General features: G+C 38.2%; 1 protein-coding gene across 2 annotated transcripts in view; it reads right to left on the bottom strand.

Annotated features, from left to right (window-relative positions):
- The window catches only part of rap1gds1 (RAP1, GTP-GDP dissociation stimulator 1), a 33,600-nt gene that overhangs the window by 4,003 nt on the left and 2,722 nt on the right, over positions 1 to 26,875 (bottom strand). Inside the window, exons 2-14 of one of the 2 annotated variants that reach the window (XM_040140904.1) lie at positions 25,211 to 25,318; positions 21,800 to 21,922; positions 19,546 to 19,671; positions 13,910 to 14,056; positions 9,313 to 9,441; positions 6,924 to 7,049; positions 5,086 to 5,229; positions 4,058 to 4,189; positions 3,490 to 3,624; positions 2,834 to 2,959; positions 2,241 to 2,380; positions 1,258 to 1,384; positions 518 to 646 (exon numbers count right to left, since the gene is read on the bottom strand). In XM_040140904.1, coding sequence (XP_039996838.1) covers positions 518 to 646; positions 1,258 to 1,384; positions 2,241 to 2,380; positions 2,834 to 2,959; positions 3,490 to 3,624; positions 4,058 to 4,189; positions 5,086 to 5,229; positions 6,924 to 7,049; positions 9,313 to 9,441; positions 13,910 to 14,056; positions 19,546 to 19,671; positions 21,800 to 21,922; positions 25,211 to 25,318 — 1,692 coding nt within the window. The remainder of the gene's footprint in view (positions 1 to 517; positions 647 to 1,257; positions 1,385 to 2,240; positions 2,381 to 2,833; positions 2,960 to 3,489; positions 3,625 to 4,057; positions 4,190 to 5,085; positions 5,230 to 6,923; positions 7,050 to 9,312; positions 9,442 to 13,909; positions 14,057 to 19,545; positions 19,672 to 21,799; positions 21,923 to 25,210; positions 25,319 to 26,875) is intronic. The other variant, XM_040140905.1, reaches the window with a different exon arrangement.

Genomic DNA, 26,875 nt, shown 5'->3' with positions numbered 1-26,875 from the left:
TTTGTGATGGCTCACAAACCTGCTGTCTGTACAAAGGCAGTGTTGGAACACACTGTGTTACTAGAACCTCTGATGCATTATTAGGACAACGCTGTACTGCAGGAAGTAGGACCGTATATTGCTGGAAGACCAGCACAGTCTCCAGACTTAAACCCCATGGAGCTGGTTTTGGGATGGACTGGAGAGAAGGTGAAAGCAAAGCCACTTGCAGGTGCTACACATTTGTGGGAACTTCTGCAAAAGTGTTGGGACAAACTTTCTGAACAATATTTGATTTCCATTGTAGAGAGAACGTCCCGATTGTGTTCAACTGGTGGATGAGTCAAAAATTTAGATCACATTTTTTCAACAAGAAAAATATTCCATGATTCTTTGTTTTTATTTTTTCAATAGATTTTTTATTTGTTCTACACTTTAATTTTAGAAAGAATGAGATATTACACTATGTAAACTTCAGTAACAACCGCAAAATGGAGGTGTTCTAAAGCTTTTGACCGGTAGTGTATTTAAGTCTTACCTGAGCCCATGACTGCACAGATGAGGATCATAGAGTTGTACTTGATCTCTGGAGCACTCCTCTCATCTGACAGCAGCTTGTGAAGCACTGACACCAGGTTGGCTCCAACAAAGTCCTTCTCAGCTGCAACTGAAATCCAGAAAAAGAGTCTCAATGCATTACCATTGTGAATATGGAGGAAATGTTTTGGTTATCTGCAGTACGTGTTACAGAGTAGATTGTCAGGTTTACTTTGGGGATATGATAAATAATGCAAGCTAAAATGCTCTCTGCTCCCATTCTCAGAAGTCACAGGACTGAGTTAGACTTTTTCAAGTTTAGTGTCTTTACACCTTAACTCTCAAGCTGTCTTCAATCATAAATAGTTTCAGGTCAGTTCCAATTTTTTACATCTTTTCCCATCTGTCAAAGGCTCAAAAGAGACAGTTAGCTTTTTTTTTTTTGTGAGTGTGTGTTTATCACGCAGTACTACCAGCTTCTGTTCATGAGCTGCTGGTTCGCATTTTTGATTAAGCATCTCTTTAAGCAATTCAACAGATTCTGTATCAGGTGGTGAAAGCCTCTCAGAGAATTGTCACCGCTTGTGGGCTTGATTTTGCTTTATAGTTAAATTATTACAAACACTAAAAAAATGCTCTGGATTCCAATTTTTTGTGTTAAACAAATTTCATACATTCGGGCTGTAATACAAATAAATAATAACTGAATTACAAATTTGCTTAATCCAGCTTTGCTCTTACCCAAATCCAGTGCTGCTATGAGACCCAAAGCCACCAGTGCTTCATTCTGCATAATCATGTGCTCACTAGTTGCCATGGTAACTAAATGCTTGACTCCTCCTCCCTGGATGACAGTTCTGACGACTTCCTGTAATCCACAAAAAAAAAAAAAAAAGTATGATTTTAATAAACCAATCCTGAGATTTTCTATTTTCAGATAAATATAGATAGTAAATATGTATCTCTCTGGGCCTTTTCCTGTATTTATTATGACAGGGTGCAGGGTGACACTGACAACAAGGTTATTAATTGATCCATCATTGATGCCAAAGGCCATTTCAAATCCATACAGTAGTACACTGAAGTAAACCCATTATTTTATACTTTTTATGGATGTGATTTTTCTGACAAATATTGCAAAGTACAATAACTTTTTGGTCTGGTATGAGCAGTAGATTATGGTGCTAATGTTATCAAACTGACTTTACAGAGTCACTTCCCTGACTTAATGGCTCTTCTTTATTGGTGATACGGTTTAGCATTTACAGTTAAAGCTTTAAATTCATAATCTGCTTTGTTTCCCATAGTTTAGGGTAACCTGGAGTCTTTGATCACTAGATGTCTTTGAGTGGGTCCCCGTTTTGTTTATACCATCTTTGCAAATGTTTTAATAGGGAAGGAAATGCTCACACTGTTGTTTAGGGTTTTCCCTACCAATATAAGACTTAGGCATGACAGTGTTTCTACACAGCGCATAAAACTGAATGAAGGGAAAAGACTATGCTGAGAGTTCTCAACTGCTCTTGAGAGAAAGGTGCTGGCCTGAATATGAAAAAATATTTTTTCTAGAAATTAGGTTTGAAAAAGTGTTGATAGTCAGTCTTTCAGAGTTAGTCTGAAAGTTATTGGTTATCCCGATTTAACCTGCAGGAGTTCCTTAAGGCTGCTGTAACATGTTCTACTGCCACAGAGGAAATAAATTCATGATGAGTGTGGTGTCTGACCTTGGACTTGCTGTGTCTAATGAGGGCTGACAGGAGCCTGTTGGACTCGCCCATCACTCCCGCGTGATCTTTGGCTTCACACCACTCCACTAGTCTCTCCACCAGTTTCACATTGGTTCCCAACTGGTCAGCGGCTTCAGCTTAACCAACATACACACATCACACAAAGTATTATTGTCTTTTATTCTGCTGTCACCAAAGTCCAGTACCAGCAAGTCCCGTTTGTACCCAAGTATACGCTACATTTCATTTGGTTCAATCTCATTTTTTGAAAAAGCTCTGACTGAGTTTTAGATTACAATGGCCTACCAAGAATATCTCTTGATTATCATACCAAAGCTTAAATCGAGCTGAGGGAAAAAAACGAATAATGGCTACCAACGTTGGAACCATGGAATATCTATCACAGGTGCTTCAAACTTCATGAACTCGTCTGTGTAACAGGTCTACAGGTTATTGACCATGTTTTCAGAATTTACAATCTGCTTCACAGTCCATGTTTTGTTGTCAGAGTGGATATATTCATAAGCTTTGCTGTGAGGATTTTTAAGGATTTGGTACAAATAAAGACAAATAAATGATAAAATTTCTACCTTGTGTATCGATGAGCATACGTAATGTTCCCAAGAGTTTAAACTGGACTGGAGGCATCTCTGATTGCAAGAACTTCAACACCACGTCTGCTACGCCTGCTGACAGCATCTTGGATTTGTTTACCACTGGACAGAGGGAAGCAACAAGGTAGGTTTAAACACTGTTCTGACAAAAAAAAAAGAAGAAAATTTTCATTGATTTTCATACCATTTTTTGCAGTTTGCAGTGTATTTTATGCTAAAACATCTCTTTAAACACTTAGCCATCAGTAGTACCATCTTTACTTAAAACGACACTAAGCACAGATGGCTATTCTCAAAATACAAGGTTGAGGTTACAAAAATGTGCGCAATGTGTATGTAAGAGAGAACTTTTTTCTAAAACAGTCCAATGGAAAACTAGCTGAAACCAATGTGCATAAAATTAAGTTTAAAAAATAAGAATAGGTGTTTTTCAGGTATTAGACCTACTGACACACAGACTAAAGAGCGGCTGAAGGACAATGGTACCCTAACAAAGTCAATTTAACTGAATATAGCCAAAACCTGGTCATGTCTCAGTTACTAGAAACCAAGTGGATCCATGAAGACTACTAGATGACAGATCCGGTTGTGTATGCAAGCTCTAATACGTTTGGCTTGATATAGCAGCTCACCAGGTATGGCCAGGTTCCTCAGGGCGCTGAGAGCTGCGTGTTGAACTGTGACATTGCCTTCCTCAACATGCCGATCCAACAGCTCCAGAAGCTTCTGCACAATACCAGTGTCCACCATGTGGATGCAATTCCCATCTATATAAAATGCGAGGAGAGGAGAAACCTTAGCGTTGTGTCAGAGACTGCACTTCACAAGGAAATCTGACAATTGCTGGGTACTGCTTCAAAGTCATAATATTTTTGCCCTTAATTGATAGTTACTGCAAATAAGTCACCAAACATCAAGAATGAAGTTTTAATTATTGCTATTTTATTTTGTGTCCAATCACCATCTTCCTGTTTATTTTTGTTTTGTCCTGTTTATTTTTGATTATTAGAAATCACTGTCTCTCCTGTTATGGGAAAAGACAAGAAAAAATGACATAAGAAAAGCAGCAGAACTATTTTCTTTATTGACCCTCATTGTTTTTTTTTTTTTTGCTGCTCCAATGTCCCACTATACATTTTTCCATTTTCACTCTATTTTCTGTGGCAACTTCATCTTGAAACAGAGTGAAGTAAAGCTTACCGTTGCGAGCAAAATTGGCAATAGCCAGAGCCCCCGCCAGCTGCAGCTGATGGTTATGAGATGGTATCCAGGACAGGACCCGCTGGAAGACACTGCCCTTTCCTCCCTCAAACAGCTTCTGCATGGACTCATCTACACGGCAGAGTGAAGTCAGGTTACAGAAGCAACGTATAGCTGTTTGCAGTCTCACTGAGGTACTGAACTGTGGTCATTTTTAAAGACTGGTTTGTGGTGTTTTAGGATTATATTCTACTGTCAAATGTTTTTTACAATATACAGTATAATTCAGATTGGGCTCTTAGATGATTGACAATAATCTGCCACAATATGCACACAACAGAGGAATAAAGATGAAAAAGCAGGTGTCTGCAGGTTACAAGATTTATCAGGCACTAGTGTAACATAATGACCAATCATTGCTTGGTTGCTCATAAGAGTGAAAGAGTAAAGAATGTCATAGTGCTGCTTTTACAGAACGTAATCAAGAGCATGTGAACTGATGGGTTTGGTAAGACTAGTATGCACAGTTATAACACACAGGGCTAATCTGCTGTAATAAAATATTTGCATGAAGGTTGAATTATTAATTCTCTACATCAGTGCTGGACGAGTTATTTTTGGTCATATACGTGCGTAAGTGAAATTTTGCATCCATTAATTAAGTCAGTTATGGGACGATCCTTTCCCCTTATGATGACAGTTTGCTGCAGGGTCTGTGCTGCAACAGTAATGATAGTTTGAATAAAGTATGGATTTTTAATTACTGTTAGAGAAGGTTCCTTTTAAAGTTCAAATTCGTATGGATTCTGAATGTGGGTTTCCTGTGCGTATGGTTCTGGCACTGGATAATGGATGGTGTTTTTGAACCCTAATCCTAACCCTATGTAGCTGTAAATAAATGTAACTGTTAGACATTTTATGACTGAACACATCAAACCTACTAAGTTTGTTGCAGAACTGATGAAACTAAAAACAGTTTCTTAGGAGTTAACATTGGCCCTATGCATTGGTCAAACCCTTGTCTTTACCTCCCAGGAGAAGGAGAACCATGAGGTCGGAGGCAGTCTTGAGTTGGGCGATGTCCTCCTCCCTCTCCCCATCCACAGTGTGAGCCACCACCTCCAGCAGACACTCCACCAAGCCCGCCTCCACCAGCTGCAGCTTTATCACATCTGGCAGTGGAAAGAGGGTAAGAGATTCACAGAAGACTACGGTGAGCAGTTTGAAATTCTGAAAGTCTCAAACACAACCCTGCTGCAGCGCAGTGGTGCATCATGATATGCATCATATGACACCATAAGCACACATGGGACTCATCAAGGTCCAGCACACCAACGGGACACAGCATGTAAAGCATAATAATGGAATGTTGATTAATTACTTGAGCTAAGCTTTATATATTCAGGAAGTCTCAGAATAACGGCATCCAGTGGTTTAAGGGCAGCAGCAGCAGCATTAGTAGCCAGGCTATCTCTGCAATCCAGAGTAGACAGTAATGTGGATTGTATGTTGGTCATATCACATACTTTTTTGTAGTAGAGCTCGACTAATACATCTACATGACTGATATGTCAGTCGATTTCAGCTTACTGAAGATTTATCCGTATTCGTGTATATGACGGCTGAGCAGTACAATATTCCAAACAAGGTTTGAGGATCATTTAGAAACAGTGTCACCCTTACATAGTTTGTCCACTAGAGACCACTGACAAGTAGAATTTTCAAAGGTAAAATGTCCTGATTAGTATGCATCTTGGTGACAATTCTTAAAAGTAGGTAAATAATATATTACAAAAAAATCTAAGCTTGCCATATCAAGATTGTTTGTTTATGTTATGCATTAATGTTAAAAAACATTATCTGCCGATGTGATGTTTGAACGTTTTCAACTCCCAAATATCAATGTCAGTATTGGCCTCAAAAATCGGTATTTATAATGCTGTACTGTATCTATGAGACTTCCATTGAGAGTACAGATTCGAGTGAGAACATCAGAAGTTTGTGCTCTCATTAAATGCATACATTTTGGCTTCTGGGGCTTAGAACAAGCTTTAAACTAATAAAAGCGATCTGGAGGTCGCCAAAAGCAGACTGTGACCGGCAGAAGACCTTGTTTGTAGTGGAGCCGACAGCATATAAGAGAGCACAATCAGCATAAAAACAGACACTGTATCACGTAGTAGGAAAATAAATCATTTATGTAAAGACTAAGATCATTTGAGGACTTGATTTGAAAACATCAGCAGACACAAACTTTTAAAATAAGAAACTAAGAAACAAATTACAGCAGAGAACGGGATAGACAGGTATAGATAGGTCTTTTAAAAATGTCCCCAGTTAGCTCTTGCAGACCAGAAAAAAAAAAAAAAAATTGTCCTTCTCTCACCATTATACCTTTGACTTTTTCAAAGAATAAGTGTTCAAATGTTGTTTCTCTAGAAACCTAATAAACAACATGCAGAGTAACAAATGAAAGAGGTGGTGAGATAGAGAGAGCAAGTTTTCTCTAGAGTGGAGTTAAGTAGGACGTTGTCCTGGAGACTGACAATGTGGGAGCACCCAGTCTGCCGGGAATGGTGATAACAACATTTAGTAAGATGCTCTCTCTGCTGCCGAAACACATGCAGACGCGCGTGTGCTGTGATGTTTAAAAAAGAGCAACTGTGCAGTTAGCAGCTAGCCTGGAAAGCATGACTCACACTGAGAGGATACATTTCTGTACAGTAGGTGGACATCTAAACGCATGGGAGAACATTGCAGTCTCTCTCGGCTCTGTGTTTGAAATCAGACTTCCCATACAGTGGATGTGGTCTCTGAAAAGCTTAATAATGATTAAAAAAAAGATCGACGAAATAAAGCACATTACCATTTTCTGCAAGTGGAGCCAGGACCTCAAAAATCATTTCCTTCTTCTCATGTTCTGTCTGCTTTTGGAAGAGATGCACCAGCTCCTCAGCAATGTTGGTGGAGGCAAACTGCTCTTTGCTGGACTCTGTAAACACATGAGGATTATCACAGGCATGTCATAACAGAGACACTCTCCTTTACAGTCTCCACCACTTAAAATAAAGTTTGCCTGCACTCTCTTGATCAATCCAAGATATCTTATGTGTATTCCATTCAGGTTAATGATTTTTTTTGCATGACTGCAGGCATTTCTAGGCTCTGCAGGAGGAGCTGTGAACATGTTTTATCGTAAAGTCCAATCGAAATAAAAATCAGTCCTTTTTTGCAGTCAAGAATCGTTAAATCAATATTTTATTTCTTTATTGTTCAAAGAAAAATGATTATTTTACCCACACACTCACACTCACACTCACACACACACACACACACACACACACACACACACACACACACACACACACAAAATATATACTGGAAATGTACCATTAGCCTCCAAGCCTATTTTTGTTTGTGTTTTGCTGACAACTGAGCCAGCAGCAGCAGCACCGAAACACAATGTAAACAATCTTGCACCAGAAAAACTGTAGTTGAAAAGCCAAAGACAGATACTATCCTTGCAACAGTTGCGTTGAAGAAAAAACGGTCAACCATTTTGCATCTAAACTGACCAATCAAGACATTTGCAGGTAAGTTTTGGTTTGTTTGGGAGCTTGTTCTGGTAGACAACATGCAGCATAAGACCATGTTCCCATTTGTAGATAAGAATGAGAAATTAGCTAGAATGCTACTGCAGTTCAAAGTTGTACCTCTATTTTTTTGTCTCAGACTGCTGTCTGGCTGTTAAACTAACTTTATACTTGATCCAAGGAATTTGTGACAGCTCTGCTATAGATACCTGCTGCATGGGTTTTGATTTTTAGTTCAATGTCAGTTTTCAGCCATTACGTAGGCTCCATAGACACACCATAACCCCTTAAAGCACATCTACGAATGCCTGCCTTTCGCCAGTGTCATTTTCTGTGCATGATTGAACAGTGATGGCTGATCGGTGTATCAAGCTAAGCATAAGTGGAGGTGACTAGAATAGATTACCTGTTCAGAGTTTGAGACATGTCTGTGCTGTTGACATGGCAGCCATAAAGTCATTAATTAGAAAACTTGTTAGGACAAAAGTGAAGCTATACAACTTTACTGTATGTAGAGGTAAAATACCAAGACAAATAAATTCATAAATGTATGGATTTATGAAAAAATGAACAAAACAAATGTTAAATTTTATGCATAAAGAAAGAATTTACTGAGGCATTTCACCAGCCTTCTCTTGACAACATTATTTAAAGCATTGTCATTATCCAACACATCCTGTGCTTCCCAAAAACAATAGAGGGAGACCTCTTTCAATCTCAGCTGCAGCCCCATCACCCTGCCAACCCGACTGTCACAATCAGACAAGATCACAGAGAGCAGAGAGGACGACTGTTTGTGTCTTTTGACTGATCATCTCTGTGTGGCGCTCACAACAGGTGAGGTGGAGGACAGACAGGTTACAGTGGTGACTGGTGACGTGATGATGAGGATGATGAAGACACTGTGGTGAAAAGACTGCACTACAGTTTGTGATCAGCGCTGTTACACTGGCGATTTCAACATCATGCCAAATTAAATTGGGGATTAAATCCAGAAGCGCAGGCAGCAGAGCATGGTGTCTGTGAGGCTGTACTTAGAAATGCTAAATTCTATCGCCAGCATGCTAACATGCTGATGTTTAGCGGGTATAATGTTTACACGTGACATGTTAGCATGATGGGTCACATGCCAATCCCCCATGGCTGGAATCTAATTATTTCAAAGAATCCATATTTTGTGACACCTTACGATTAATTTTCCATATCAACTTCACATAGAAAAAGATACAAATTGAACTTCACAGCCGTATTTGTAACACTCTAAACTATTCGGTCCCTACCTGTGTTGCTTACTATTCCAACATCCTATTAAAAACAGAAATATGCCAAATTTTACAGTAGAAATGAATTGCATCAGAACAATATACTGATCAGACAACATTAAAACTGGTAACTGGTTTTAATGTTGTGTCTGATCTGTGTACATTTCTGTAATTATCCTATACAACAGATTCAGAAGTTTGGGCCATGGTGAGCTACATCTGGCAAACCAAAATGTACAAGTATAATTTAAGTATTCAACAGTAAATAAAGTTAAAAATATCTAAGTAGCACATGAATGATACTAATAACCACTTTGGATGATGGAGTCATCGTCGAAAAATTACTGATCACCTTAGTAAGTTAATTTGCTTGGCTGAACAGATATTTAGATATACTCACCAAGCTCAGCCAAATTCCCAAAGGCAATTAGACACATCTCTGTCAGGGCTGTGTTGTGGGAATGGATGCCTAGCAGCGTCACCAGAGTGGGAATCACACCCATATTGATCAGCTGGGCTTGTAAGGAATCTGCAAAAAAACAAAGACACAGAAACACAGTCGATCTGCTGTTCTAAATATAATATGGAGCTGATGAGAGGAAGAGAAAAGGATGTCACATTTTGACAGTGCCATCAAGCTGAAATGCTATACTTGAATAAACGGTGCACATTTGTGTAAACCTGGTTTCAAAAACATATGGGGAGACCTTTAAGGAACTTGCTCGTTACCTGAGATTCCTGAAAGTGAGACTATGTCACTTTTGAAAGAAGAAACAACACATTCTTCCTCTTTAAAATGAAGAGAGAAATTTGTGTGCACCCAAATAAACCATTGTTCAATTCAAAACACCCAGGGGTTTGTTGCTACAGCCTTACTTGGTCTGATGTGACCAGTAACACTACTTGACTAGTGCTAACTTTAGACAGATATTGCTGTTTGTCTGACATTACTGTGTCAGTTCATTGACTTTATGACTTTCCTGTACTTGTGCTACTGTTGCAGTATGTTTTAACATGTACCATTATCCTGTAATTACCTTTTAGGGCATAATACTGTACATTCACACTGTAACGATGACACCAAAAATCCATTCCTGCCTGATGTATATCTAGGAAATCACAGTAAAATCTTACAAAAACATTCATCACATTTTGACAGGATTAAGTATATTAACAGGCTCAGATTCCCAAAACCCAAAAGGAAACGTGTAGATTAATTTGCCATTTTATGGCAAGAAGTGGTAGAGCTATTAGAAGCACCCTGAGAGCAAAAAAAGAAAGCATTTAGAGTTACTCTTTTATTCAAAACCAGAGTAAAGTAATCAGTGGTGGAGGGAGACAAGAGCGGGTAGATAAGCAGAACAGAAGCAGGCAGGAAAAGTTACTCAAAAACATCTTTTCAGATCCTTATTCTGTGTCATTCAGGACTTACTGTAGCAGCACAAGCTAAACCATAAAGCCATGTAAGAGCAAGTAAATAAAGTAAAAGTTAAGATTTTAAAAAAAGTATTATAATTAGGTAATGACATGATGTACTGGGAGCCAACCAAAAAGGGGCAACATACGGTGTTTAAACACTATTAAAAAGTATTGCATTATTTCAGTCCCCACAGCATTTTACAGTGTTCCCCAAAATCAGATAGAGGGGAAAATCTGATGCTGATGCTTCCTGAAAGACAAAAAAAACAAAAAAAAAACAACAAGAGGTCACTGTTTTTCCAGTGCAAATGAAACTAAAGCTTTCAGAGTGTTTGGAAAGCCAGGTGGTGGCAGAATTTAAAGACCGAAAAAACCAAAAAGCCATAATGAGGAGACTACATCACTTCTAGGACTCATTGCACTTCTGTTTAATTATAATCCTACTGTTGTACATTGTATTTTTACTGTTACAACTGTTTTTGGTCCTATGGGCCTTGAGATATTGATATAATGTTAATGCTACTGGGTTGTATAGACAAACTTGACTTGAGTAGAGCAGAAAAACAGGTGAGAAGGGCAAGAAGCATTAGCATTCTGAGAGACCCTCACAGAACAAATAGCACTAGAGTGAGACAGAGGCCACTTATCAACTCATCCATGGTCTCATCTTAAATATTCACAATATTAGCACCAAGGTAGAGCAATAAATCTGTCTAATGTTCACAAAGTATACACACAGCACCACCTGACACTTACTAAATCTTTTACCATTTAGTAAGTCACTATTAAGAGCATTAATCAAGCCGTATGACCATTAAAATACATAATGACTGACGGATTAAATTAGCACTTATTAAGCAAGGGGCAATCCAAACTGTTTGGTTGTCAAAATAAATGATTTAGTAAATACATATGTAAATGAATACACAATTGAGAGTAAGTCACTTTTATAACTACACGTCTGTGTGGATTACCCCACTTACTGTGTATACCATGTCCCTTTGCAAGCGATGAAAATACAGTATATGGTCACTTAAACTTAAAAAGAGAGTTACTGAAAACAGTCATCCCAAAGCTATGAGTGTTAATGCCAATTAGAGTATTCCCAAAGACCAATGTATAACCATTATACTTTTGAATGATATGTAAAAACATTTATGATTATGAAAAGTAATTCAAGATCAGATCAGATAGTGCGCTCTGGCCGATAATACAGTGACGCATTTATTTTTAAATTGTAAAATGTCCCGCCTAGTACATATCTTGAAAGCAGCTCTTTAAAAAAAAACAAAAAAACAATCAAAGGTATTCTATTCAAAAATGTTTATTTTAAAATATAAATACTGACAAATATAATTTTCTCTGCTCTGCAATGTATATACTAGATATAATATCGATACCAGCCTCAAAAATCAAGTATTGGTCTGGCTCTAATAGTAATATAATCAAACACTACCCTCATTGAGGATAAAAAGTTTCTAACATTATGTGACAAACTGAACATTTACATTCAGTAGACATTATATGACCTACTAAGAACGCTCATCAGGCATTATGTGTGTACTGTAAATATTTGATTGCCATGGTTGTCACAGAAATATGTTAAATAGATTCATGTCCTTTTCTTAAGAGATTCCTTTCAACTGATGCAGCTGATTCAGTGTTAGTAAGTGGAGAGTTGTCTCAACATTAGCTAGAAATGAAAAGTCAGCTAGATGCTGAAAGCTGCAAAAAGCTTCAAAAACTCTGTTAGTGCCAGCCCAAACCTCCCACCACCAAGCCAAAGAGATCCAACCCTCATCCAGTGCCAAAAGACACCTTGGCAGGAGCTCTGAGTCTGTCAGATCGGAAACTTGCTGCCCTCAACAACCCTTATTATCACAAAGACACAAACTGCAGGATAGTCCTGACAAAATGTATCCAAGTATATAGTGTAGATTCACTTTTCTCACCTTTTCAAACTGGCAAAAACAGTTGATCATGTAAATTCACAGTACAATACAATTAAGTTGATTGAAAGTGATTGCGATACATTATGAAGATAGAGACATATAAAAGAGCATAAGCTGTACATAAACTATGCTGAACAGTAGAATAAATTACAAGCTTTTATGCATGATAGCATAAAATCTGGGTGAAATCACTTCAGTTATATACTCTTAGAAAAAAAAAGTTGGTATTTTATGTTGAAAATCTGTAAAAAGCTAAAAAAGGTCTGACTTTCTTTTTACTTACCACTAGATTTTTGGATAAATGTATTTCTAGAGCATTTTACACAAGTTATCGGACAGGTTCATAAATATTGTCCTGCACCCTAAAGGAACAGTTCAACATTTTGGGAAATAAGCTTAGTTGCTTTGTTTCAAAGAGCGAGATGAGAGAAGTGTGTGTGAAGTAAAGAGCCGGAGTATGGACGTGATTAGCCTATCTTAGCATAAAGACTGCTAAAGCTCACTGATTAAAACTCTGTACCTTATTTGTTTCATCTGTACACAAGGAGAGCTGTAACAAGACTAAGAGTCTACAGCCAAAGTCAGTATGCAACATTCTCACAAAGACAAGTTGCTAACATATTAATGTTTAGCAGATAATATTTAACATGGTCACCATCTTAGTTTAGCGTGTTAGCATGGTAACATTTGCTAATTAGCACTATACACAAAGCACAGCTGAAGCTGATGAGAATGTTGTTAGTTTTGCGGGTATTTGGTCGTAAACCAAAGTATTGGACAAAAAGAAAAAAAAAATGACCTAATGATGTCACTAGATGAGACGTTGAGATAAAAATTATTACAGTTCATCCTCAGGGGAACATGAATGTGTTTAATAAATTTAATGGCAACACACCCAATAATGATACATTTATATAGATATTTCACTCAAAACCACAAGCATCAACCTAATGGTGGCACTATCGGAAAAGTCAACGGATCATTAAGGTCATTTGGATACACCATCTGGGAACCACGAATGTCTGTACAAAATTCTGTGCCAATCATCATGTGGATTTTGAGGTGTCTCACTGGATAAGTGTCAACTTTCAGCTGCTAATATCGCTGGACAAAAAGTCAGGGGATTACCAAAGTCATTAGAATTTATCATCTGGGGACCCTGAATCTGTAAAAAAATCATGACAATCCATCCAATAGTTGTTGAGATATTTCAGTCTGGAAGAAAGCGGTGGACTGACCTATAGACCAGACACTGCCATCTCTAGAGCCATGCCACTACCATGGCTGAAAAGCATGGAGGGGAACTAGCTAATAAATATGTTATACCTGCTGAATCTATTAATAAAGTAGACTTACAGAAGGGACGGTAGAGGGAGGAAGGGTACTACTGCAAGGAAAACTGGCTCTAAACAAATACTAATTGTAACTTCAGATTACGTCAGAGGTGAAGTTGAAAAAGCAACAGAGAGCATGATAGAAAGATCAGGAAAAAGATCAGTCCAAATCAAAAAAAAGCATAGAATCCTCTGGTTCAGTTCAACCCTACTGTCTGTGTATAAGAAAGAGAACATTCGCTCATTAGTTGAGATTAGTTAACAGTTGTTCTTGGGGGAAGATGGTCATTACCATTATCATTGCTATAGTTCATCAGCATGCCACAAAAGACAGTCAAGAGCTTCTCATTTTCCGGCTCAGTATTTTGGTAGAGGGATTTAATGTGTTCAGCTACTATCTGAGCCCCTCCTGCCAGGTCAACTGCACTCCTGCCCTCATCTGCAAAACAAAGAGGCCAGGACACAAATCAACCACAAAGCAAAGCAAAAAAGTAAAGAAAAATAACCACAACTTGAAAATACATATGAAAGCAATGCTAAGTAAGCAGTACAAAAAATATTAATCAATGCAAACCAAAGCTATAAAATGGTCACAATGCTTAATAAAATAAGTGTAAAGGAAAGAATTATGACCACAGCTATATGACATGAAGCAAATCAAAGTCTACATTCTCAGTGTGGTGAATAGGGATTCACCTGAGACTTACTGTACATCCAATAAAGGCTTGTTATTATTGAAACCCATTCAAGAACCTGGAGTTGGATTTCTTTAAAGCCACAATTGACACTGGTGGCCATAATTCTTCCCTTTTCTTATAAAAATGTCTTTCCAGAGTATGCAACAGAATAAAGCTAAAGCTCTCCCAGCATAGTTAATAAAATTCTTTTGTTACAGCCAAGAATTAAAACTCAATACAATCAACAGCAGCAAAGTCAAAGGAGCTGCAATCTTAAAAAAAAATAAATAAAAAAAAATAAAAAATAAAAATTAGAAAAGAAGCTTGAATAAACCGACCTTTAACAGTGGATATGTTTGGCATAATCAAGCCTCTATGCCAAATTGTGGTCCTTTGAAGGACACTTTACCTTTGATATTGTTACTCGTCACAATTGCTTTTACTGTTTTTCTTTCGTTTCGGTGTTGCTTTGGAGAAACAAAATATGCACAGTCTCTCTAGGAGGGCTTTGTCTGGTAGAATAGCTGCCGAAGGAAGTGTTACATGAGTCAGTCCTCTTGGTATCAGTGTGTCTGCTACTTTTAATCACTTGTGGCAGCATGCCACGCCTGAACAGTCAACAACAAGGAAATGTCATTTACGTAATATTCTATTATGTTCATGTGAAGCTGTTACTGATGCTGACTCAACAATTTGTTTCACAAACAGGCAGTGGTAGGACTTCATTGTGAAAGAGGAATAAACAGACACTAAAGTTAATCACAGAACTCGAGAGAGCTGTGAGGAACTTGAGTAGAGTGGCTGGTGCTGGGCTGTGCTAGTTTCAAAGGGTTTAAAATTTAGTTATGGCTAGTCCTTAGCTAACACAAAAGTCAGCCTAGGTGAGAGCTGCCTACAAGGATCTGTAGCATTACAGTTTTAGCTGCGCTTGACAATGGGAAGTGTTATTCACCATTATATCAGCTTAAGCATCTGTTAGCTGTGTGCATGGCATATAAGACCCTGAGGAAAATGAACAAAACAACTAGGTTTTAGCCTAAAAAAGCTAATTTAATTCATAAAGGGTGTGTAACACCATCAGCAAACTGTTTCATTTTGAGTTGTCTTGGGAACTCAGTTTGTTCATGATTTGAAGGTCTTAGAAAAACACTTTAAAAAAAGTTAGTCAGGGTTGTGTTGGGTTGGAAAATACACGTTACCAAACAGCAATTCCAACAGCTTGTGTGGTTACCGTAAAAGGCTTGAGCAAAATACCTATAGTGGGGTATATAATATCCAAAACAACAGAGCCCCTCCAATAGAACCTGACCATTAAATTGGCCAACCTATATTATTGGCTGATATTAGCCCATCACAGATATATCTGCATATATGTCAGCTGATTAATTAATTAATTAATTAATTAATTTTTAATTTAAGTACCTAAATATCATTTTTGGTCATTTACAGTGTCACCATTACCTCCTTTAGCCACCAGACAACACTGACTGGTTTATCTTTCAACTGTAAAATGTCCTGCTCAGTATGTATCTTTGATTAGCCAAATTAAAGGGATCCTCATCAAAAATGTATGCTAAATGAGTATCAGCTTATATACTATTATCATATTTTCTATGGCTAAAATATTGATTGATAACGGTCTCAACAATCGGCCTTAATCACAAAAAGTGGGAAGAACTCCCGCCCATCAGACTTGAGCTAGTGCTGCTGTCTTGTGCTTTCTGAGAAACTAAAAAGTATGATCTTTCATCCCAGTTATAAGATGTATATGTATATGTAGATTTATAATTTATTTTTTGCTCTTTCACTTGGATTGAATTTACTGATGATTATTGGTTTTTCTCTCTTTAATGATGTCCCTCTAAGACAGTCTATGTCAGGGTACTGGTAAAGGAGGCTTCAGCTGACTGTAGAACCTCACATTCAGGAAAAGCAATGTTTATTTCTTCCTGGCCATGGGGCAGGGGACCACCTCTTTACTCTTGCAAGGATACCAAAGAAGTCATGCGAGTTTGTCCATCCAGTCTACAAGTGCTTTGTGGACTTGGAGACCACTTTTGACTGTGTCCCTCTGAGAGGCTTATGGGGGCCTCTGCAGCAATGTGGAGCACTGGAGCTGTTGATACAGACCATCCAGTCCTTACAAGTAAGAGTAAGAGTTGGGTTCACTTTCTCTGAAGCAAAACAAGCAGTCTTGTGGTCATTGGAGTCTGTAAAGTCCTCTGTTGCCAATACTGTGATTTTCATGGACAGTGTGTCTATACACAGCCAACCAGTGGAAATCGTCCAGTTTGTTGATATCACCTTTTTGTAGAATGAGTTCTTCTAGCTTTATCAACCTGTGAACTGTGTGAGAGTTTTAGTGTGAAAAGGCTTAGATACGGTTCAGCACCTCCAATGCTGAGGCAATGGTACTCTGCCACGAAACAGTGGACTGGCCCCTTTGGGTAGTGAACAAATGGATGCCACAAGTGAAGCAGTTCAAGTGCCTCGGGGTTCCATTCACAAGTGATGTTAAGATGGCGCATGAGATCGATACAGGTGCAGGCTTACTGGTACTGGACCATCATGGTGAAGAGCAAGCTGAGCATGAAACTAAAGCTCTTGAGTCAATTCACCTGTGGTCATTAAAGAACACCACCATGGATACAAATAACCAAAATAACTTTCCTTTGCAGAATGACTGGGTTCACTCAGTGGGATTCAGTGTGCTCAAACAAAATGCTTGTTGGATCCTCTAACAGCATGTCTACAGAGAAAGGGTTTCAGCTGCTTTTTCAGTTGTTTGTCTTTCGTACATCTGATGGAACAGATACGCTCCTATTTTAATCAATCCAGCTGTCTACACTGGCCGTGTAGAAGCTTGCCGTGTAGAAGCTTGCTATTTGTGCTATACGTGACCCAAAACATATTTTTACACCTCAAATTTATTTTCCTGCATTTTATGCGTGTAGCTACAGTGATTTAGTGCTTGGCTCGGGGTGTTTCCAAAATGCAGATGACCCACAATTCAATACTGTGACTGAATACTTCCGGTTTAGACACACACACAGAGCACTGGAGTTGCTACTGCTCTGCTAATGTGCTGTTCAACGCTATGCCCTCTGCGTAGACGGTGTACTGAACCATTTAGGGACAGATAGAGGCGCCACTTGAAGTGGTTCAGACATCTGACGCTACTCTTCCCTTCATTACCTTTACCTTCACGAATAAAGCTGTCTGAATATACATTACACTAAAGATTCAGACTTCTTAAAACATAATACTAAATTTTTGACATGAATATACCTTCATTGAATAGTTCAAAGTCTTTGTTTTGATAATTCTTCATATTATCAAATGTAAAACATGGTTTTAATGTAAGGCCCTATCAATAATTAAACAGTGAGATAAAAGTAATAGTCAATTTATATTGTTGTATTGAAATGTTTAAAAATGTGACATAAAATGAATTTATAAATCACAGCTCTTACAACTTCATAGGGATGATGTGTCACTTCATCTCTACTAGGTGAGTGTGTATTCTGTATACTGTATGTACAGAACTCCATTTCATCATGTTGTCCTGAGAGTGATTTCATAAGATCTCGTTTAATTTATTCTACGGAACTAGCCAAGGCATGTCTAACATATCACAAGTGTGTGTTTCTGTAAGGTAACAATCAGCTGCTTCTCCACTCTCCCAGTACGTCTATCAAAACACCATGCCAGCTTACTGAGACCCCCCTCCACTCAAACAAATGTCAAATCCCACCAGATTCCACAGATACCCAGCTTTTCAACAAGATGAGAAACTATGCACCAAAACTGACAGCTGTGATTAAAGCCTCTAAAGCTGGCTGCAAAATCAGGCTTAAACACTGCTGCTCGTCCCTGAGGTCATTACTCAAATACTCCACTGGTACATGCACTAATGACATTTCTCAGAGCAGACATCTCACATGTGCTACATGCAGAATTTTCAAACCAAAGTCATATTATTGTCAGATAAACTGACACCCTAGTTTTTATAAATATCACTCGTATTACTGTATTTCACTGTAGTTTACTTTGAAATCTTCATTTGCTAAGGGAAACTGTAAGTTGGTCTGTTGTTGAAAGTACAGACAAACTTCTTCTGTTTGGACAGTATAATCACAGTAATATAATCTGGCCCAGATTTCAAGATGAATCATCTTCTATGACCTTAAAGGAGAAATGTACCTCAAAATGGCAGTTTATATTACAGATAAACGGATGAATCGACCAGGCCAGTATTTCAGGCGATCTAAGCTTATTGCAGATGTATAGGTATTGATGTAAATGTAGGTAGATAAGCAGCACAGAAATATCAAACGAGGTTTGAAGCAATTTACAAACAATCTCTACATAATAGAGTTTGTCCACCAAAGAGCTTTGACAAGTTGATTTTACACTGTAAAATGTCCTGCTCTAGGTGACTTTTTTGTATCAAAATTGTTTGTTTATGATATGTGTTCATGTTTAAAAAGTTTCAGTTGGCTGATATTTTGTTATTGTTTTAAACCTCTCAAATATGGGTGGTATCAGCCGGGCTATAGTTTATATCACCCAAAATTAGGACAAACTCAATTCAACATTATATCAAATGTGTTTACTTTTAAATTATTATTAAAAAGCATCTTCAGAAAAGAGACGTAAGATAACGGTTTTTGTCTTTTAGTGTTTGTCATTATGACAGTACTGATTTTCATAGTGCTACTTACTTTTCAGAATTTGACTGCGTCTGTCTTTTTGTATTGCACGTAATGTTATACTGTATGTACATGATATGATACATACTAACATATGCATGTCATATCATTCTAATTTAATTTGATGTCCATGAGTGTAGCTGTTTGCGTGTTTGTATTGTATAGTTACTTTGTAAATTTTCATATGAACTCTAGTAATTCAGCAAACACAGTATGTTCCAAATAAACAATTAGTGTCAGGGGAAATTCAAATCAAGTATTCAAAGCTAACAAACAGCAAGGCAGAAGCTGCAGTGCCTTCTATGTGCATGCGGTAAATGGGGTGTGTTTACTTAGAGCTCAACAAAATTTCCCTTGATGCAATCCTATAACCCTGTTAAAGGCTTGTGTAATTGAAACAGATGCCTAAATGTCAAAGTAGTGTGTACTGTAGCCCAAAAGCAGCATTTTTATTACATATCTTTTATTAGGTCTGTGACGGTGATGACAAGGCTCATGAGGGATTCAATGTTCCCTAAGCAATGCACACTTCTACTTACGGCTGTCATAACAGATATTGCCAAGAGCTCGGCCGGTCTGCAGTAACAACTCCTGGTCGGTGGAGTTTAACAGCTGAATTAGAGGAGGGATGAGGCCAGCTTCAACACAGGGACTCCGCATGAACTCTAGAGAGAAGGAAGGATATTGGACAGGTCAGAATAAAACTGTCTTAAGTTCAAGGAAGTTAAAAGCATCAAACACACATTTGTAACAGAAGTTAAATGATAGTATTTGTTTTAAATGTAGTAATTGCATTCCTGTTCCAGTTCTTATTGCAGTTTGGGCAAACCTAAAAACTTCCAGCAAATATGATCAAGATGCTCATTCCCTTTAAAAATGAATTACAGGTGAAAAATTGACACTAATCCAAAACAAACTGGAACATTCTTCCTTACCAAACTCCCTCACTCCGCAGGAACATATATAAGATACTAGCTGCATAAAGCAAATTTCTGTAATGAAATAGCTAATTCAAAATGTGAAAGTTAAAAGGGAAAAAGTCAATATTAACAAGCAGGAAATCTGGCATCCTGTGTCACACGCCACTAATAGTATACATACATCTTCTTTTATCCTCCAGTTCATGTTAAAACAGCAAATGGCAGTTTCATACAACAAAGACTCTGATTTTATGGCTACCAGAAATAACAGATTGGAAAAATGTTGAAACCTAGAAATTCTGTATGATGGTCGCTGTTAAGTGTACACAACATCCTCTAGAGTTGGGTAAGGGGGCGAATACTGTAAATTCCAGAGGTGAAACAAAGACATTGTTTTCAGTCTCTCTCTCTCTCACACAAACACACACACAAACACACACACAAACACACACACACACACACACACACACACACACACACACACACACACACACACACACACACACACACACACACACACACACACACACACACACACACACACACACACACACACACACACACACAATTCTGAGTCAAGAACCAGCTCAAAAGTCCAAATCCTCTACTTTTCGTTCCCTGAACAAGTCACTATTTGCCATTCACCAAAATAAAAACTCTTTAAAATTTTCATAGTAACAGTTAGGGTAGCCAATTTACAGAAATAATAAACGCTTTTTGCAATTTTTATTTATTGCTTTCAATAACTACATAACATTTATAAGCAAAAATATCAGGTCTGCACTGGAAAATGAATCCTGTATGAAAAGCCCTGAACTCGTCCATATCCACTCACTTAAATACATTTGCTATCCAGAACTGCTTAATGTGGTGACAGTGGCAGATAAAGGTACTTTGCCTTACAGTATCACCCAACCCTATTATCCTCAGTTACCCACCCAGCTATCTGTGAAAAAAAAAATCTTACTCAGGAGGGTCCACGTTTCTCTGGATGATTACTCACTGCTGTCTAAGGGACCGTTTACATTTCCCACTGACAGAAAGCATGGAGTCACCAAGACCTGTATATGGAGAGGATGTCTCACCAGTGACCGTACTGTAATCAGATTTTCACTTGGCCAATCAGGGTGGATCTGCTGGGTTTTAGTATGCATGAGACACTCTTCTCTGTTGTAGTGGTGATTTACATGTATACTAATAAGTCAAACATGTTTTTACCTTAAATCTTGCCTGGTGCAGCTTTAAAACAATCAAGTCAGTTCAAACTGTCAGACAGAAGGAGTTGTCTTTAGCCCAACAGTAACTTGGCGGCTTGCAGACTTTTCCGGAAGCAGTGACAGATATATGCCAGCGGGAGGTTGCCAAGCTTGGCAAACTGCTGGGGACTGATCATTAGCTGCAGTCTTGCAAGCTGCTAAGAACCCATTTATTATCGAAACCTTTTCTTGCCCAAGTTCTATTCACGTCTGCTTTTTTCTCTGCTTCTTCTCCTGTGCTCGCACAAAGGCATTTTGGAAAATAGAAGCTCTCTGACACTGCAGTTATGCAAGGTCTGATCCATACACAATAGCTTCACACTCAGTGACAGCTTAGCCCTGAAAAACCAAGGAGGGCTTCTAAACTTAGCCCTGGTCTGAAATGGCCTGTCAAATAAACATGTTACTGTTCAATTATTCAAATATATTAATTCATACAAAAGTTCTAAAATGTCCTTCACTAACAAAGGTTGCTCTATTTAAATCAAAATAATGAAGAAAACATGGAAAAACAAAAAGGATACAAGCAAGAAAAGCGTAAAAATTAAATACTGACAAACGGAGGAACAGAAAATCAGGATGTTCCTGGGTGGATGGGCTTGGAAACCGAACCTCACCGTTTTTGGCCACCTCAGCTATGACGTTGGCTACTTTAGGAGTACAGGAAGACTGGGGGTTTAGTAGGTTAGGGAGCAAGGGAAGAACGCCCATCTCCTGGATCTTCACACTGGCCTCGGTGTCTGGAGTGGAAAAACAGAATCAATTTCAATCGCATTAAATGCATGCTTTTCAGAAAAACAAGGTGCCTACATATTCTCAGTAACATTGCTATAGTCATATCACTTTCTAACTGTGGGTTATTGCTGGTAAAAACAAATATCACAATATGTGACATTAAAGTGACCAAAATTGTTCATTTTGGGTAAATCTGAGTTACCTGCTTGGGGATGAAAAACGAACAGCCCTAAGAATAGATTTTTTTTTTCAGAATGTCATCATACTTATTTGTGATGTAACTATATGCCCTAAACACATACTTAAATTTCAAGTAAAACTTGCTCACTCCTACATGAATACATATGGCATACCCCGTCTACACTGACTGATATTGGGCTGATATTGATGATTATGTGAGAGTTTAAAATCAGGATGCACCGATCCGACCATTTCAGTCCTGATACGATACTGATACCTGGTAGTACTGATCTGCTACCGGTGTTTAAATAATAAGCTGTATGGCTCACTGTGTGGAAGAGACTGGATCATTGTTTTATGAGTAAGGCAACATCAAGCTTGACTTACGTATATACATTTACTGAATTGTTATTTATCATTAAAATAATAAATAATTTTGCACAAGCAATTTGGTAAAAAAATCTTCAAAATTAACAGGAATTACAATTCAAGTTTAAACATTTTAATTCAGCAACAAATTAATCAGGAATTGAACTTCTAATATATAACAATACAACTGCATCAAATGAGAAAAAAATGTAAACATTTAATCACAAATAACTGTACCATGGTTCCAAGTTTTCAAGCAGGCGGCGGAAGCCCTGATTTTCAAGGACTGTCACAGGTTGATCATCCAGAATAATGAATTTGAGAACCTTTTCTGGAATTTTTGTTACTTTCACACTATTATTGGGAAGTTTCTTGCGCCTTTGCAATCCATCTGAGAAAGTTAAACGTTTCTTCAAGTCATACCCTTTTTTTGTTTGGTTGAACTTGTTGTGTTCTTTGGCATGACGGTCTTGGAGGTGCTTGATTAAGTTAGTTGTGTTATAATTTGCTGTGCTACTGCCACCCCGCCCAATACTGACTTCTCAGATATTGCTAGTAGCCACTGAACTTGGTGGCATAGAAAGACTGAAATACCTCCAAACTGCTGACCCCTTTTTTTTTTTTTTTTTAGCTCCTTCCATGCTATGTTAGCTCTCCTTCTTGCAAAATGTTCTTGTCTACCGGCGCACCGCTGACACATGATGTAGTTGCGCACGTAGATGTGAGCATAGGAAAAAAAAAAGGACTGAATTGAATAGATCGGCCCCATAGATTGGCCCTATTGGCACTGACACCCAATCCAGCTGTTTGAGTCAGTATCAGACTGATATCAAAGCTTTGCTGCCAGCAGTATCAGATTAATATCAGGCAGTGCATCCCTAGTTTAAATAAATCGGATAACAATGTATCAGCTAATATGTTTTTTAACATAAACATTTTTGATAAAGATGTCCAAAAATGTATTTTTTAAAAGAATTGTAATATGTACCGAGTAGGACAATTTACAGTTGAAAAATAAATCTGTCAGTGCTCTCTGGTGGACGAAACACTGTTCCCAAACAGCAACTACGCCAATACCACTATAGCAGCAATAAGCTAATATCCAATATCCGATATAATGGCCCTGCCAATATCTAGTTGCAAATCATCATACATGGTTAGCTTGAATGACTCATGGTCACAAAGAATATAGATTGGTCGGAAGGAACATCACTGAAAATAGGCAAAGAAAAATGTACCATGACAGCATTTGAATTTTAAAGAGTGAGAGAAGGGTTGCTCTTTGTGATAACATTGATCTTGTAGGTTTATTGTATGGCACACTGTGCAAGATGGGTCAAATAAAATCTTTGTTGTAAATCTGTGTCAGACTGTATACAATCAATTTTGAAGCATGCCAGATTGTGGTATGAATGCCTGGTGAATACAACAGTACAGTACAACTATTTAAATAGAAAATATTATATGCAAGATACTGTAGGTGGAAGCAGATATACAGTAGATATTTGAAAGCTTTGGCCAGTGCTAATACCTGCTGCCTGGTTTGGTACCTTGACAATACAGAGACCAAAACTGATGCAAAACTAATGACATTCCCGTCAACCTCAGCTGTACTATGTGTTTACCACTTTGTATTCTAACATACTATGTCCTTATGGTTGAAAGGTTTAAGTCTGTTTCACGTCTTACCACACCCAGCATCACTGATGTTGCATTTGGCTGTGGTCAGAAAGGGGCTTTTTCCCCCCACACCCAACAGTGATGTCATGGAGTCCAGGAGTACTCCTGTATATCACTGAAGCAAGGTGAGAAGTTAAACCACGGGGGGTCAGCAGACACCCGATTTCCGGAAAGGGAGTTCTTTAATATCAGAATGTTTGCATTATCATTTTCAGCGTGTTGGGATGCTGACATTAGCATTTAGCTCAAAGCTTTGCTGCCAGCATGGCAGAAGACCCTTTGTATTGTTTTTATGTTACTTTAACATGGTGTTAAGCACAGATATATAGTAGGTTTTTAGACATGGGCCACAGGAGCAGTCACTCTGTACAAATGTGGTCTTTAATTTCTGACACTGACTAGAATTTCGATGCAGGTTGTCGTTGGTTAATGTGTCCCACAGTGCTATCGAGGACAACAGTTTTGGAATGACAACTAAAGATTTCACCATGATTTTCTCAGAAGTGTCAGCTTTGTTCCCGAAACAGCCCCAAATAACACGGTGTATACAGTAATGGCATTTATTGGTCAGTCCATGATATGAAACAATAAATGACTTAACTGAACCAATATAGTCACCCAGGTTTAGCACCAGATGTGTTGAAAGGCGATGACTCCAGTTAGGAAAAGATCTGCTGTACAATCAGCTAGAGAAGAATTGCTCATTCAACAATGAAACGTCTACTCTTGCACATTAGTCAGCTGTCTGGCAAAGACTGTCACACTGCTCAAAAATGTGTCTGTAGGCTGATACCAAGCAGCCACAGCTTAGTCAAGGGTCTCATTCTTAGTACACATACATTTCTTAACCGAGTACAATCCAGATATGATTTACTAAATTAACAACTGACCACACTAATGAGAGTGCTGAAATCTGATGACTGTTCTTATTTATTTTTGAGTCATGTAGAAAATATTACAGAACTGGCACTAGATCCAGAGTAGGCAGATTGCCACAGTGATTTTTACAGACCAAAAGAAAATGGTTTTTACTACACACCAAGTGTAAATCAGGCTCCACTTACTGTTGTTGGCAAGCGCTTTGAGCAGGCAGTCCAGACAGCTCTCCACGCTGTCCGTGGCGCTGTCTGTAGACGCTAGCTTCAGCTTCTCCAGGGCTTCACTCAGGTTGTCTGCAAACAGAAACATTTCATGAACAACAGTTGACAGGTTTTTCATTTAAGGAGATGATAAAAGAGATAAGCTGAAATGGATGCAGACAGAGAGAGCAGGGCATGAAAAATCTGGTTTGAGGGGGAATTATTCCAGGTTTGTTTTCACACATAAGAACCCTACCAAACGTGGATCTCGCTTGAAGTCGATCACACAATGGTGCTTTAAAGGTAGACCACACTTGAGTTTGACACCCATTTTCAAACATCAGCAAATGTACCAAACTCGTGGGGAACACCAGTTTGGAAAAACCTCTCCAACTGACCCAGGTTTGACAAGAGGTGTGCCATTCTGGCCAAAACAAATATTCAAGTATATTGTATAGCCCTGTGACTGACTGGTAACCTGTCCAGTGTGTGTTGGGATAGGTTCTATCCCCTGCGACCCTGAACAGAGAAAGTGGATAAGAGAATAGGCAAATGGACTGAATATCTTCTTACAATGTCAAATGCTGATGACAAATGATGGTTTTTGTACTATATTTTTTCCACTTTTAAATACTCTAAGATTTTAATCATTAAAGAGTATGTATTTGACACTGATAATAATTTATAGTAATTTGCCACGTGCTAACCACTAGGCTTAGGCCTTGTGAATTAACAGTTTTTCAGATAGTAAGGAGATCAATGTATAAGATTACACTGAGAGCTTTTTATATTGCTGTCACATAGTGATCAAGCTTTTAAACCATCATACGCTGCATCTGCATAAATCCATCCAAGTGCAATTCAAAGAGTTATTTAACTGATGAAGTAATTATTGCAGGTCCTGAATGTATCTCATTGCGAAACAGCTATAGGCGCACAGTGTACACAGGAATTTGAAGCTACTTTTCGCATGATAGAGGTCCATCTAAATCTAAATTTATACAATTCTTACTGGTTTTCCATCTTTGAATCCTCCAGAAATTTCATACCTCACCACAGCCCCAGAAAAATTATGCATATCAGAAAACTGAAGTACTCGATTAACAGTAAAAACAGAAGCACAAAAAGATGACAAAACTCCAAACAGCATAGAGTGTGATAATATACAGTAGATGCTGTATCACTACATATGATGGTACATCACTCACCCTTACTGAAGCACTTTCAGTGGACCACACAATTTTTCCCCATTTAATCTTGTGAAGATTTTACTTTTATTTTCCCCAAAAAAACAGATGTTTCTAAGTGAAAAAAATTCAACACAAAACCTGTGCCTACAACTTCACCTTGTAACACAACATCTCAAGTGTAGTTCTGTTCTATGGACATTTTTATCAAAACTATTCCCTAACAAGTAGTGAGTAAAATATTCAAAACCAATCTGAGCTATTAGTTACAAACCCATACATTAATAGACAACTGTTCAACACTGTCCCTTGGAAGTGCTTAGAGGGCTGAGATTCTATCTGCTTTTGAGACTGAAGCAGCTGAATGTGTGCCACTCTTGTTTCAGTAGCATATGCTGATTCTCAGTGGTATGTCATTATTGACTGCTGGTAAGCCACTGCAGTGCTACTGGCAGTATGTCAC

The sequence above is a fragment of the Xiphias gladius genome, chromosome 12 (genome assembly GCF_016859285.1).
Source record: "Xiphias gladius isolate SHS-SW01 ecotype Sanya breed wild chromosome 12, ASM1685928v1, whole genome shotgun sequence".
NCBI lineage: Eukaryota > Metazoa > Chordata > Actinopteri > Istiophoriformes > Xiphiidae > Xiphias > Xiphias gladius.
The sequence above is the reverse complement of the archived record's forward strand: the minus strand, read 5'-3'. Positions and strand labels throughout refer to the sequence as shown.